General features: G+C 40.6%; 1 protein-coding gene across 2 annotated transcripts in view; it reads right to left on the bottom strand.

The window, feature by feature from the left end:
* The window catches only part of RELN (reelin), a 444,047-nt gene that overhangs the window by 84,455 nt on the left and 345,618 nt on the right, over positions 1-13,974 (bottom strand). For both annotated transcript variants that reach the window (XM_039517535.1, XM_039517540.1), the window contains exons 28-31: positions 12,490-12,725; positions 9,169-9,326; positions 8,067-8,274; positions 3,327-3,403 (exon numbers count right to left, since the gene is read on the bottom strand). In XM_039517535.1, coding sequence (XP_039373469.1) covers positions 3,327-3,403; positions 8,067-8,274; positions 9,169-9,326; positions 12,490-12,725 — 679 coding nt within the window. The remainder of the gene's footprint in view (positions 1-3,326; positions 3,404-8,066; positions 8,275-9,168; positions 9,327-12,489; positions 12,726-13,974) is intronic.

The following is a 13,974-nucleotide window of genomic DNA, read 5'->3' as shown; positions in this document are numbered from 1 at the left end:
GAAGGTAATGAACTTCCTTGTCTTGCTTCTCATTTCACTTACCCTCAATTTAAACTGGGAAATTCCATTTAACCTAATGGATTTACTCTTGATTTAGACCAGTGTATATAAAGGGAGAATCAGGCCCTCCCTCCATATTCCTATTTTATTCTAATTTTCTCACCCTCTTTAACTTCTTAGCTGAATAAATTATACAGTGTAAATGAGAGCTGACTCAAGCCCCAATGTTAACAAACACTTTTAGCTAGACTTTCAACTGGGGTCACACTTTTTTTAGAATACTTATATGATAATAATGTAACTTTCTTATCATTAGACCTCAGAGTGATTCACAATCTCTCATGCATTTATTTTAAGGCTGTGATTCTCTCACTGAGGTCGCAGAAGTCATGGATTCCGTGACTTTCCGTGACCTCTGTAACTTCCGCAGCAGCTGGTGCGGCTGACTCCAGGGCCAGCTACTTGGGTGCCCCAGAGCCAGCCACATTGGCCGCTGCTGGAGCAACCCTGGGCGAGCTGCTCGGGTGGTCCTGGTGCCATCTGCACTGGCCGCTGCTTGGGTGGCCCCGGGCAGCTGTCCTGCAGACTGCTAGAGCAGCAGCCCTGGGGGCAGCCCCGGGGAGTGCCTGAGCAAGGGTCTTGGGGCCGCTACAGAGCCAGTCACACCAGCCATTGCTGGACTGGCCCTGGGGCCAACTGCTCGGGCAGTCCCCGGGGCCAGCCGCACTGGCTGCTGCTCGGGCAGCCCCATGCAGCTGGCTCCGGGGATCGCCCGAGCAGAGGCCGGTGTGGCTGGGTCCAGGGAGCACCCAAGCAGCAGTCCTGGGGGTGCCCTGGGGACCGCCCAAGCAGCAGTGGTCCCGGAGCAGCAGGGCCCCAGAAGTAGAGATTTAGTTAGGGGTATTTTTGGTAAAAGCCATGGACAGGTCACAGGCCATGAATTTTTATTTATTGCCCGTGACCTGTCCATGACTTTTACCAAAAATACCCATGACTAAATCTTAGCCTGAATTTATCTTCATAACATCCCTATGAGGTAGCTTTATTAACCCCATTTTCATGATAGGGAATTGAGGCACAGAGAGGTTAAGTGACTTGCCCAAGGTCACGGTGGAAGTCTATGGAATTGGGACTTGAATGTGGGTCTCCCACAGCTTAACCCAGTGCCCTGACCACTGGATCATCCTTCTTCATCTCTTTCATTATTGGTTTTCTGCCTAAACGAAAACTGTATATTTCTGATTTTAAAACCAACTATGATTATTAAGACATGCCAGACTATGCCAGAATTTTTATTTTCATTGCTTCAAGAACTCTGTGCAAGGATTTAGAGAGATTTACATTTAAACTGCCAGTATTATACTAAGCCTGAGAACTGTCTGTGGGATGCAAATCACATGGGGAGTAAGATCTTTTGTACATTAAGTTTTTCGAATGGTGCAGAAATGATGTTGTTTGTTTCTGTACCTGTCCTGTCAGGCAGTGTCCCCGTGGTGCTGATAGCATCCCTATATGAATTGAGGTTAGCCCTTGTACTGAGTATAGACCCACGCAGAGGTAATTTGCTACAGTGTATATTATTTGAGCTCATACACAATTATACTTGGAATCAGTACATAGTCATATGCATAAGCCTAGACATATTTTCAAACTGCTGTAGAACCAACTGGCAAATCATGTTGTGGTCCTGTTGTTACACTCTGGGAGGAAAATTAGAAAGCATTCAGGAAATACACAAATAATTAATTTTGATTCACTTTCAATGTTATTTTTTAAACAGCATGCAGTCATCACTCCCCCTGCTTCATACCCAATTCAGCTGGCAGAATAGGACCATAACAATGCAGGCCAAGCTAGCTTTAAAAAACACCTCTGATTATCACTGTATCTTACATTTCCATGGGAAGCTGAGTTCATCTACATGTAATGCCAATAAAATAATTACATAATGTTCCCAGCTGCCCTTACACAATAAAAATTATAACACATATGGCCAGATTCTTATCTGGCATAAATTGTCACAGCTCTAGTGTCTCCCGTGGAACTACATCAATTTACACCAGCTGAGGATCTGCCTTCTGAGTAACTCCCTCATTCTTACAAAGCTCAAATTTCACACACCTCTCCCTGCCCCCCCCAAAAACCAAAAAAACAAAAAAACAACAACAACCAACCTAGGGACACAAGAAAAATAAGAGTACAAGCAGATGGGAAAGATTAATTTATTTGGCCTAAATAATATTTTCTTCAGATTCAGTTTCATAATTCTGCATTCATGAGGCGAATAACGTATAATAAGGTTAACATCAGGTTTGTGTGGCTTGGAGGTAAATAGGAGTTCAAAATGTGGAACAATAATTAGGAGTAGATTGCTTGTTTTTTATTTTAAAAAGACTTCTGTACCCTTCATAAAAGGGGGACAGTTAGTTGATTCGTATTAACTATTGTGACAGGGTCAGGCCAGAGGGCTACAGGAAAGTGATCTAAGGTAGATATATTAGCCCCAGATTAAGCAGGTCCCTTTTCCCTGAGTAAAATAATGGGCTGTTCCAGAACAATCAGGAAGTTTCTGGAACCAATTATGGCAGGCAGGCTAATTAGGATACCTGGAGCCAGCTAAGAAGCTACTAGAATCAATTAGAACAGGCAGGCTAATCAGGGCACCTGGTTTAAAAAGGACCTCACTTCAGTTAGTGAGGTGCGTGCAAGTTGCTGGGAGCAAGAGGCGTGCAAGGAGCTGGGAGTGAGAGGACATGCTGCTGGAGGATTGAGAAGTATAAGTGTCATCAGGCATCAGGAGGAAGGTCCTGCAGTAAGGACAAAGAAGGTGTTGGGAGGAGGCCATGGGGAAGTAGCCCAGGGAGTTGTAGCTGTCATGCAGCTGTTACAGGAAACAGTGTACAGAGCTGCAATCCACAGGGCCCTGGGCTGGAACCCGGAGTAGAGGGTGGGCCTGGTTTCTCCTCATCCCCCCAACTCCCTATTGGATACAAGAAGAGTTGACCCGGACTGTGGGTCCCACCAGAAGGGAAGGTCCCTGTCCTGTCCCCCGACCCACTAGGTGGAGATTGTTCTCCCCCCTTTCCCCATGCTGGCCAGTGATGAGGTTAGCTGAGTGAACGGTAGGTTTGAGCCATTAGCAAAAGTGGCCAAACCGAGGGCTGCTGTGAATCTCTGAGGTGAGCAAATCCGCCAATAAGCGCAGTACCCAACAAGGCAGGGGAGGAACTTTGTCACACTATGTAATGATCTTATTAATTCTGTAAAATAGGTCCAATGAACAAAAACTCTGCTAAAAGCTAGTTTCCAATGAAAAGGGACATTACCTTCATTCCTGGCTCTTGGTTTGTTGCAGAGAGTACCAGCTGTTTTGCTTCCAATTTGTAAATAAAACTGAACTAGTCTGTTGAAAAAAAAAATAAAAAAGTGTTCTTACAAGAAAAATATAATACTGTTAGTTTTTTGTTGTTGTGGTTGAAATGTCAAAGCACAAATGCAGTATAAACAACTCTACTTTCCCTAGAAGCAACAAAGAATCCTGTGGCACCTTATAGACTAACAGACGTTTTGCAGCATGAGCTTTCGTGGGTGAACACCCACTTCTTCGGATGCAAGCAGTGGAAATTTCCGGGGGCAGGTGTAAACAAAACATATCATAGTCTGTTAGTCTATAAGGTGCCACAGGATTCTTTGTTGCTTCTACAGAACCAGACTAACACGGCTACCCCTCTGATACTCTACTTTCCCTAACTCATGAAGATTTTTTATTTAGGTCGCTATTCAGGGCTTCTTAATTTAGGTAAAATTTCCATCAAAATCAACAACCTATTAGGTCTATGGAAGTTTTTCCCAAGTAAGGAGTAGTGTGGGGTCTGTAGAGCAAACAGCATTTGTGTGGACAGGTGATACCATGCTTAACAAATGCACTGTTCGTACAATGAAATGTATCTATTCACTAACATTGAAAAAACTTTCATAGAATTAAAAAAATGATTCTGAAGCAGTTTAATGTGGTTTCATTATTGTGGCAATAAAACCACCTGGACTTCTCTCCTTGTGAAACTACTGTCTAACAGCATAATACTGGGCTTTCTTGAAGGATGCTGCTTACTACTGCATTTGTGGAGATTTGGTAGCTCTTGAGAGAATGATATGGGAGAAAGACAAAGACACATTTATTATTATTTTTGAAATTTTAGCAATAAAATTAAAATCCTAGTAATCCTAGTGCAGTGTTTATGCACAGACTGGAACCCAGGAATTACCATACTAGTTCAGAGCCAAGGTCCAGCTACTCCAGTATCCTTTCCCTGACAGTAGCTAGTCCCTGAGACTTCAGATGAATGTGTAAGAATCGGGTAATATTTGTGGGAAAATCTGCTCCACACATTAGCTCTGATCTTGATCCCTAATAGTTAGAGATTGGCTTAAACCCTGAAGTATGAGGTTAACATCCCTGCTAAAGTTTTTATTATTATTTATGATAACTCTGGATATTCCTGATATCCCTATAAATGTCCAGTCCCCTTTTGAATCTTAAGCGTTTGGCCTCAATGACGTCCTGTGGCAACATGTTCCACAGGTTAATGATATGTTTTGTGAAAAAATATTTCCTTTGATCAATTTTGAATTTCCCATCTTGTAATTTAATTGAATATTATGAGGCAGAGAAAACAGAAGTTCCCAATCTACTTTCCTTAGACCATACATTATTTTATATACTTTTATAATGTCCCCCTTTAATTATCTCCTTTCTAAAATAAATAATCCCAATCTTTTCAATCTCTCTTCCTATTAGAGTTTTTTTCCATGCCCTTGATCATTCTCATCACCCTTCTCTGCACCCACTCTCATTCTGCAATATCCTTTTTGAGATGAGATGACCAGTGCTGCACACAGTATTCCAGGTGAAGCCACACCCTTGAGGTATAAGATGGCATTATAACATTTTCAGTATTACTCTCCATCCCATTTCTTATTCACCTTACCATTTTGTTAGCTTTTCTGACTGCAATTACATATTGAATAGAGGTTTTCACTGAGCTGTCTACACTGATGTCCCGGTCCCTTTCTTGAGTTTACAGTTGATTTGAACCCTGTATGGTGAAAGGGCAGTTTAACTTTTCCTCTCCAATGTGCTTTGTTTTGCAGTTATCAGTATTGGATTCTGGTGTCATGTTAGATTTGGTGTTATGTTTCCCATTTGCATAGCTTATTTAGGGGCAGGTCTTCACTCAGCGGGTAGTGATCGATCTATTGGGAGTTGATTTATCGCGTCTAGTGTAGACACGATAAAATCGATCCCCAATTGCGCTCCCCATTGACTCCGGAACTCCAGCTCGCAAGAGGCGGAAGCGGAGTCGACGGGGGAGCAGCAGCGGTCAACTCGCCACTGTCCTCACGGCCAGGTAAGTCAACCTAAGATACACCGACTTCAGCTACATTATTTGCGTAGCTGAAGTTGCGTATCTTAGGTCCACCCCCACTAGTGTAGACCTGGGCTGTCTCCCCGAAATTCGTCACAGTCCTCTCTGGTCATGACCAACCTAAATAACTTTGTGTCATCTGTAAATGTTGTTACCTCACCACTCATTTCTTCCCCACTCCCTTTTCCAGACCATTAATAAATATATTAAGCAACAGTGGGATGTAGTAAAAAACCATGAGGTGCCCTACTGCTAACCTTTTGACATGATGAAAATCTTATTCTTTGCTTTCTGTCTCTTAGCCAGTTTTGATCCATGACAATACTTTGCCTCTCCCCCCACGACTAATTAGCTTGTGTGGGAGCTTATGAAAGGCCTTTTGAAAAGCACTCACATAACTTATTTAAACATTTTACTTTATTATTTTAAATATACTTATTTTAGTGGGTGAATTTGTGGGTTATGAAAGTGAAAGACCAAGGGCTTGATCCTCACTCACGCTGGTTTCATACCAGTGTAACTCCATTCTCTTCATGGGAGGTACACCTGATTTGCACTGCTACCAGTGAGCTCAGAATCAAAGAGTAGGACTATAGCCAAGCATAATGTAGTGCAGGTGCTGCACAAATTTCACTTGCACAGTTGTGCATGAATATCACCATAATCATCTACTCCTGTCTCTTGGCTTCTCTAAACCACAGTTTGTACTCATGCTCAGTTGTCTCAAACTGTGTGTTGTGTGTGTTATGTATTGTATGTCTACAGGAACTAGGATGACACTAGCAAGGTTATGTCCATCTGAGTCTTATTCTGGATCTAATCCCATATGCCCAAAAGTGAACCAATGTAGACCCTCTGCCCCATGCCTTGGTTTTGAAAGCCACTACCAGACCTGTATGTCTGTATAATACAGTGCTTGGGTAGTTAAACACTAGCTGGTGACAGATTTGAAAAAAATTACAGTTCTATTGTAAAATCTTTTTTTATGACTAGTAGTTCTCATGAAGACAGACTAGGAAGATGAAAATGTGCAGGAGGACCAGCCTGCCCAACCAATCTTTAAGGGTTTGGCCCAAAACAAGTCTCTGAGACTATTCCACAGCCATTAACAACAGAGTCTGCAACACAGATGGGAGCCAAATCAACCAATGAGCCAGATGTCATCACTTGGAAAAAAATATATTCCACAGTTTTTATCTAGCATCTGCAGCTGCCAGGCAGGCCCCATGTGTTACTACATTCACTGAGCTGATAGTGAAGGAAGCCACAGGGGAAAAAGATTAAGAGCAGGAGGCCGTGACTAATCAGTGATAAAAGAGAATCCAGGTATCATATTGGCAGCCTAATGGATGTAAATACTGCAGGTGAAACGGTGTCCTTGCTATCGTGGACCATGTTTTAAGAATAGGGCTCTTTACCAGTAGGTGTCACTATAGGCAATTAAAATTACTGGGGCAATTTTGAGATGCATGACAGCTTTTTCATGCAAACCAGGAATGATAATAGTTTAAAAGGGTCAAGAAGGAGCTTCAACTTCATCTCTCTAAAGTTTGAAATATTTAAAAAAATTAAAACGGTTTCAAACTCTGTAAAACCAGAAAGCTATCCATGTGAACATCTGGAATTAAAAATGGCTTTGTACTAATGTGAAGATACTCCTTGGGCTTTACAATAGGTTTTCTGTGTGACAGGAGAAGTAATTATAAGTGTAACTTGCATATAAGTTTACTATGATATGTTTACATCAGACATTATGCTCTGTGATTAACTACATAAGATTCCAAAAATCTGATATGACCCTTCAGGACACAGAACTAAGTGCTCTCCTCTGTCACATGGTTCACGGAGTAGCAAATGCACACAAATACCAGCCAAACATGAGTGTAACACACAAAAAAGGCAGCTGTTACGTTGCATGCTGCCCCCCTCCAAGATGCTAGCAATCTTGCTAAAGCCCCTGCACACACAATACAATATGTAGGGTTCTTTGGGGCAGTGAATGGGCTGAAAAAAGTGGTGTTAGGGAATGCTGACTCCGTGTAGTATGATCCCGTAGAAATCAGCCATAAACGATGGGGCAAATTGTTGCATTACTTATTCCTGACCCTACAGAATTAACCTCCACTCCAATTTCTGCACCCCTTATAGATGGTGGTAGTGTACAGCAGCAGGCGGGCAGACAATGGCTCTGTGGCAATGCTGTCAGGATGTACAGGGTCCAGGACAGCATGTGAAGGAAGCTTTCTGCATGTTTGAGGCATAGATTCTTTATGGATTCTCTGGTTTTGTACAATTTCAAGGCCATGCTTCCTGCCTGTTCCATCTAGAACCCGCTGCTAAGCCATCCTTCCAGAGGGGTGAATGGATCACATTTTCTAGGCTGCTATTCCCTTGCATATATTAACTTTTCCCCTTCTGAGTTTTTTTTCAAGGAAGGGAAGGATTTTGCCAAGAGTTTTCAAAAAGAGTAATTTCTGCTGGAGCATGCTGCATTTTCTCTCTAAGATGCGCCTTAATAATGTATTGGTTGCAGTAAAAACAAGAATGGTTCATACCCTCTCGCGCTTTATTTCTGTAACAATACAGGGGACACAATGCTAATATACATACATTTTCTGAGAAGCAGTATTTACTATTGACCTGATATTTGTGGTGTCCAGAGGGACAGTTCTTGCTTCCCTTTTGCCGGGCCCATCGAAGTAAAGAGATTTCCCATCACTGAGTGTTCCACAGCCTGTTCCAACCTGACCTCCAGTTATCTTGTACCAGAGAGGGCTCAGCTTCCTCTCAAACCTGTCGAACATCTCACTGTGATTAGGTACATTAGACACACAGGTTCCATGTGCGGCTTCAGAAGAAAAAAATATATAGGAGATGCTTTGTTGAAATAGTGCTGAACAGTAAAAGTCAGATGCAGTAAATTGGCAAACGGTATTATTACTTCCACATATTAGACTCTTATGAGACAGCTCCATGATGAAATGATTGCACCTCCATTTAATCCTCTTTACAAACACCCTTTCTAGTCAGAAAAAGCCTCCCTCCCCTAACCTCCCTTCTCAGAGTAGCAGGATGTTTAATTAATTGAATATTGCAACATTTTACGTTATCAAACACAGTTTTTGCAAACAGAAAAGGTGTTATCCTATTGCTTCTGTTTAAGTGCAAAACATGTTAGTTTGTTGCTTTGCTGCTGTAGAGGTTCAGAAAAGTTGTATATGCAACTGGTTGTGTCAATCACAGGTTTTTTTTTCTTTATAAAAACACTTGAAACCACAAGTGAACAGAACTTTCCACAGAAGGTCTGTCATAACATATGTTCATTCCTGGTCACATGCCATCTCAAGGCCAGGGGACTGAAAACAGAAGGAATTCTTTTGAAGACTGGCCAAAAAAATTCAAAGCAGACTTTTTAGTTTATAATATTTTCTCCAGTATTCTCTTTTATCTCTCTCTCTCTCCCCATTTATATGGATGGCAACATTCAAAGGTCGTAATGGTCAGAAAACATCACTAGTGTATGTGCTTTTGTGATGTTCCATTTTGGCAGTGTTGGATTTACTAGCTCATGAAATGCGCTTTTACAGAATTAAAAAAAAAAAAGATTCTCTCTCCAGAGTTGTGAAATTTATGACATCATGTTTTCCCTCTATAGCAGAGAATATAAGGAGATGATACATTTTAAACATTAGTTCATCACAAACATGCTTACAGCAGTCACATATAAATAATGTAGCCTTACCTGTATAGCCCAAGTCACAGAAACAGACTCCAGAGACACAGTCCCCATGACCACTGCAGTAATTGGGACAAGGCTCTGAGATGTAAACCCCATCTAAGCCAAAAGGGGGCACATTCTTGTGAGAACTGCTCTCCTGGATCCAGCGGAATCTAGTCTTACTGTGAAGAAATGATAACCAAAGGCACAGCATTACCGCTGATTGCTTTAATATCCCTTTTGTATTTCATCTACTACCTCATGCTGAAAACTAAAAGAAGCTTTGCAAGAATAGCCTTTATAAATGAGATACAAACATGTGCTTGGAAAACACTGACCATTTTCTTTACATCCTTATATTTTTGTGAAATTTCCTTATGGATTTTCTTTCAGACAGTTTCTTCTATGTATTATGACCTCCTTTATTTCTCAGGCAGCACAATGCCCAGTGTGGAGCACTGTGCCTGACGTGCTTATCAGTAGGCAGGAGTGAACTGAATAGATGCACTCTTTGTGATTTGTCTCCTTTTAGTTCTGCAAATAGCTTTAGACACTGCTGCGCGGGTAGTTAAGTTTTGAAATTCCTGAAACCCATTTGTTACAGTGCTTAATAAAAAAATCTAGTATTGACAAGGATGCAGAATGTAACTGATGGTACAGTGTATTTATGTGTAAAATGCTTAAAGAAATGAAGATTCAGTTATTACAAGAATTAGTTAACATCTGCAAATAATGGTAGGTAAAGAATCTTAAAGTACTTTGTGTACCTAAACAGAATAGTAAGTGTCTTAGTCCTGGATCATATTATGGCCAAAAACCGATTCCTTAAAAACAATGGGCCAAATCCACAACCAGTGAAAATTGGCACACGTCCATTAACTTCAGTGGACCTATACTAATTTACACCAGCTCAGGGTCTGGCCCATTGCTCAAGAAATTTGTCAATGAAAAAGGTGTCTATATAGAAAAATAAATTTTCTTTTAATCCTTATAATAATGATCAATTTGTAGGAGGATGACATCTGGGAATTTGCCTTGTCAGTGGTTTTATAGCTGCTAGTTAAAGGATCAGGAAGGTTTCCAGATTGGGTTGTCTCCTGTCTGATGCTGGACCCAGGTAATTCTAACATCCAAAATGTGCTCATCATGTGAACCATTACAAGTTCCTGACTCACCTATAGGATTGGAAGTTGGCTTGGAAAGGACAGGTAAGCTGTGAGTAATGTCCACAGGGATCAGAGGTTAACTGATTTACCCAAGGTCACACAGGAAGTCTGTGGCAGAGCTAGGAACTGAATCAAGATCTCGTTTCCCACTTCAGTGCATTAACAACATGACCATCCTTTTTACCCTTTCTAATGTATCTACTTTTTTTCTACTATCCATGACCATGGTATCTGAGTGAGGAACAAGGGACATATTTTAATTTAATTGTCAGCTCTCAATCACATTCCACCAACTAGCCACACAGCATATTCCAGAAATAACCCCAGAAGCACGAATTCCCAGTTGGTACAAAACCAATGCAATGTTGACACTTTAGGAACCACATAATACTGTCCTATCTGTAATGCTAATCTGCTGAATTTAAGATACTGGTGGCAACTTTTTTCTTTCAGTTGTGCTGTTTTTTTTTTCTGATCATGCTACTGAACATAACTCCAAACAGATTGCTGCTATTGATTCTGTACTGCTTGTTTTGGGTAAATCAAACCAGCTAGTGTCAGATTTGTGTGGCTTGGCACCTGCTTTTCTTGGCTAATTACTGAAAAAACTTGTTACGGTACACACTGATAATTCAACTCCTCACAGTAAAGACACAGACTCCCTCTGCTACATGACATGCCATATACAGTAAATCTTTGCAGTGGGAAAAGCATAAGGAGTGACTGGCAGTCTGACAGGGCAGAAAACTGCAGATAGCAATAGTATGGCTGCACTGAGAGAGAGTTAGACAAGAGAGCAGATGATTTCAATCAGTGGGTGGTATATGGACAGACAGGTGTATAATTGCATGGTAGCTTCGGAGAGAAGCAGGAGGGATATTTCTATGTGGAGAACTAGGGGTATGCCAGACTTCAGAGTTTTTATCTGAGGATGTGGGAAGGCTGGAAATGGAAATGAGAAAATTCAAATAAGTTCAAGTAGGATTCAGACAAGGCTCTCTCTTTTGGGGCTTGTTAGAATCTTTCTAAACCTTTGAGGTTTTCTCATTTATATAGATCACTCATCAAGTTTATATGTGGGTAGTGTGACTGATGGGAGCTACTGAAAAATCTAAGGTTTCAGAGTAGCAGCCGTGTTAGTCTGACTTGTGGCACCTTAAAGACTAGTCTCTGAAAAATCTAAGAGCACTGATTTTCACCTGCATTTGCAATGGACTATAACGTAGACTTAAAGCCATCTGATAAAGTTACTTCTTTTGTTTTGGGGTTTTCTGGCTGTGAATACAATTTGACTGATTGGCACTACTCCATAGTGGAGTCTTTATAATGTTTATCATTATCCGATGACATGACACATTACATAGCAGCTCAAATACCCTTCTGGTTTTTCCGTCATCCAGTAGCAACTGTTTGCAAGACTAATCCTGTTGAGACAGCTTATTTGATTCCTATGTCCTATCACTCTCTTGCTGGTGTTGCTGATCTAATTGATAAGCATTAAGAAAGGTAGCTTTATTATAAAAAGATTTATGTCAAATTAAAATGTGATTTTTATTATCGTTGCCTGTTGCCTTGTAATTTAATTTTATAGACTGTTCTGACACCTTTAAAATGAAAAGCTTTTTCCCTGTTTTGTATGAGAAATGAATATATTCTTTCTGGACCATGTAGTTTGGTTTGTAATTTGCTAAATCTTACTAGTATTGGCTCAAAGTACAGAAGTCAAATTCACATGTACAGTAGAACCTCAGTTACAAACACCAGAGTTACAACTGATGAGTCAACCATACACCTCATTTGGAACCGGAAGTACACAATCAGGCAGCAGAGACCCCCTCCACCCCCAAAAAGCAAATACTTTACAGTACTGTGTTAAATGTAAACTACTACAAAAATAAAGGGAACGTTTAAAAAAAAGATTTGACAAGGTAAGAAAACTCTTTCTGTGCTCATTTCATTTACCTTAAGATGGTTAAAAGCAGCATTTTTCTTCTGCATAGTAAAGTTTCAAAGCTGTATTAAATCAATGTTGGGTTGTAAACTTTTGAAAGAACAACCATAACATTTTGTTCACAGTTACAAACATTTCAGAGTTATGAACAACCTCCATTCCCAAGGTGTTCATAACTCTGAGGTTCTACTGCATAATATAATTCACAGAATTAAAGACCTATAGTACCTGGCTGCAAGAGATCTTGGAATGATAATAGTAATTCTTGTCCACTCCTCAAAGTCTCCTGTGTAATACATGGATGGCTCACTCAGCTCCCGGGAACTTCCTTCACATCCTTTGATTCCAGGAGATGCAGGATAACAGCCCTCTTTCACAAGTGACCAGAACAGACCAGCATCATGGGAATACTGAAGGAGAACTGGAGCAGAACTACTGTACTGATTAGTGCAACCGATGTTCAGCTGTAAGAAATGTGATAAAAGTAGAGCAGAGTTGATGAGGTGTAGAGACCTGCAGTTTTGTTTTTGATTATCAGCTGCACCTAATCTGTAATTTTAAAATTTGTGAGGCAGAGTTCCTATGAAATATGGAAACCCAAAGACAATCAGAGACCATTATGTTTTGGGATCTATTTGGCATTCCTCAGTAAAAATCCTTGCTGCATCTTTGTTGAGGTTGCTGGGCACATAAAATGTGATGCTTCAAAGTGGATTTTATGCACATAAAACATATTAGGTATAACACTGTACTTGTATTTCTGCAATAAAGGACACAGACCCCAACAATTATTGAACAAGTATTCTGTTGCTTGTGTTCTAGTCCTCTCTTCATAAATGAAAGCAAAGGTGCATAGAAGTCCTTAAACAAGTTGTAGCACTGAGTCAGGCTGAAGAGTATTATGGAGAAGAATATTACATATACTATGATGATGAAGGCAGTACAACAATATTGCCAATTCCAAATGTTCAAAAATCATGAGTGAGGCTCCAAAAAATTAGGAGATTGTTTTAAAAATCATAATATTTTTACATAAACGCATGACTCCAGTTGATGGAGTTGAAAGAACACCACCAAATATCATGAGATTTGCAATCAAATTGCAAGAATTGGTATAAGAACCTGTACAGAATAGAAAAGAATGCACACTGAAATTCACTGTATCCTTCTTCTTCATAAAAGGCCCTATTCTGGATCTCTTATTCAAATGAATCATCTCAGGCCTGATTGTCCATGACCCTTGTGCAAATGGATAGGCGGGAAAGGTACAAGGAACCTTCCTTATCCTATGCAAGAGGCTAAGATAGTCATAATCTCTGTGCATAGCTGGCCACACAGAGGGGAATATACTGTGGGATAATGCAGCCTGCACATTCCACCTGCACTCCTGGAAGCACCAGGAAGATTTGTGTCTCCTGAGACACAATCTCTCCCAACGTTCCAAATACAACCCAATGTTTAGGGATGTGGCCACATACCACAATTTAGTCCATTGATTCCAGTTGGATTATGTATATGAGCAAGAGGTGCAGGATTAGTCCCCAATATATACGCAGCTTGATTAAATTCAAACAGTGCCACCAGCTCACATGACATAAGAACGTACATTAGACAAACTTCAGCTACCACTTTCAGTTTTCAAATTATTACAAGTGTAATATTAGAAAAACTGATATTAGCTTTCATTATTGACCTGTAGAAATTCTACATTAC

This window comes from Mauremys reevesii, linkage group 1, assembly GCF_016161935.1.
Source record: "Mauremys reevesii isolate NIE-2019 linkage group 1, ASM1616193v1, whole genome shotgun sequence".
NCBI classification, from domain to species: domain Eukaryota; kingdom Metazoa; phylum Chordata; order Testudines; family Geoemydidae; genus Mauremys; species Mauremys reevesii.
This window is presented reverse-complemented; position numbering and strand designations above follow the sequence as displayed.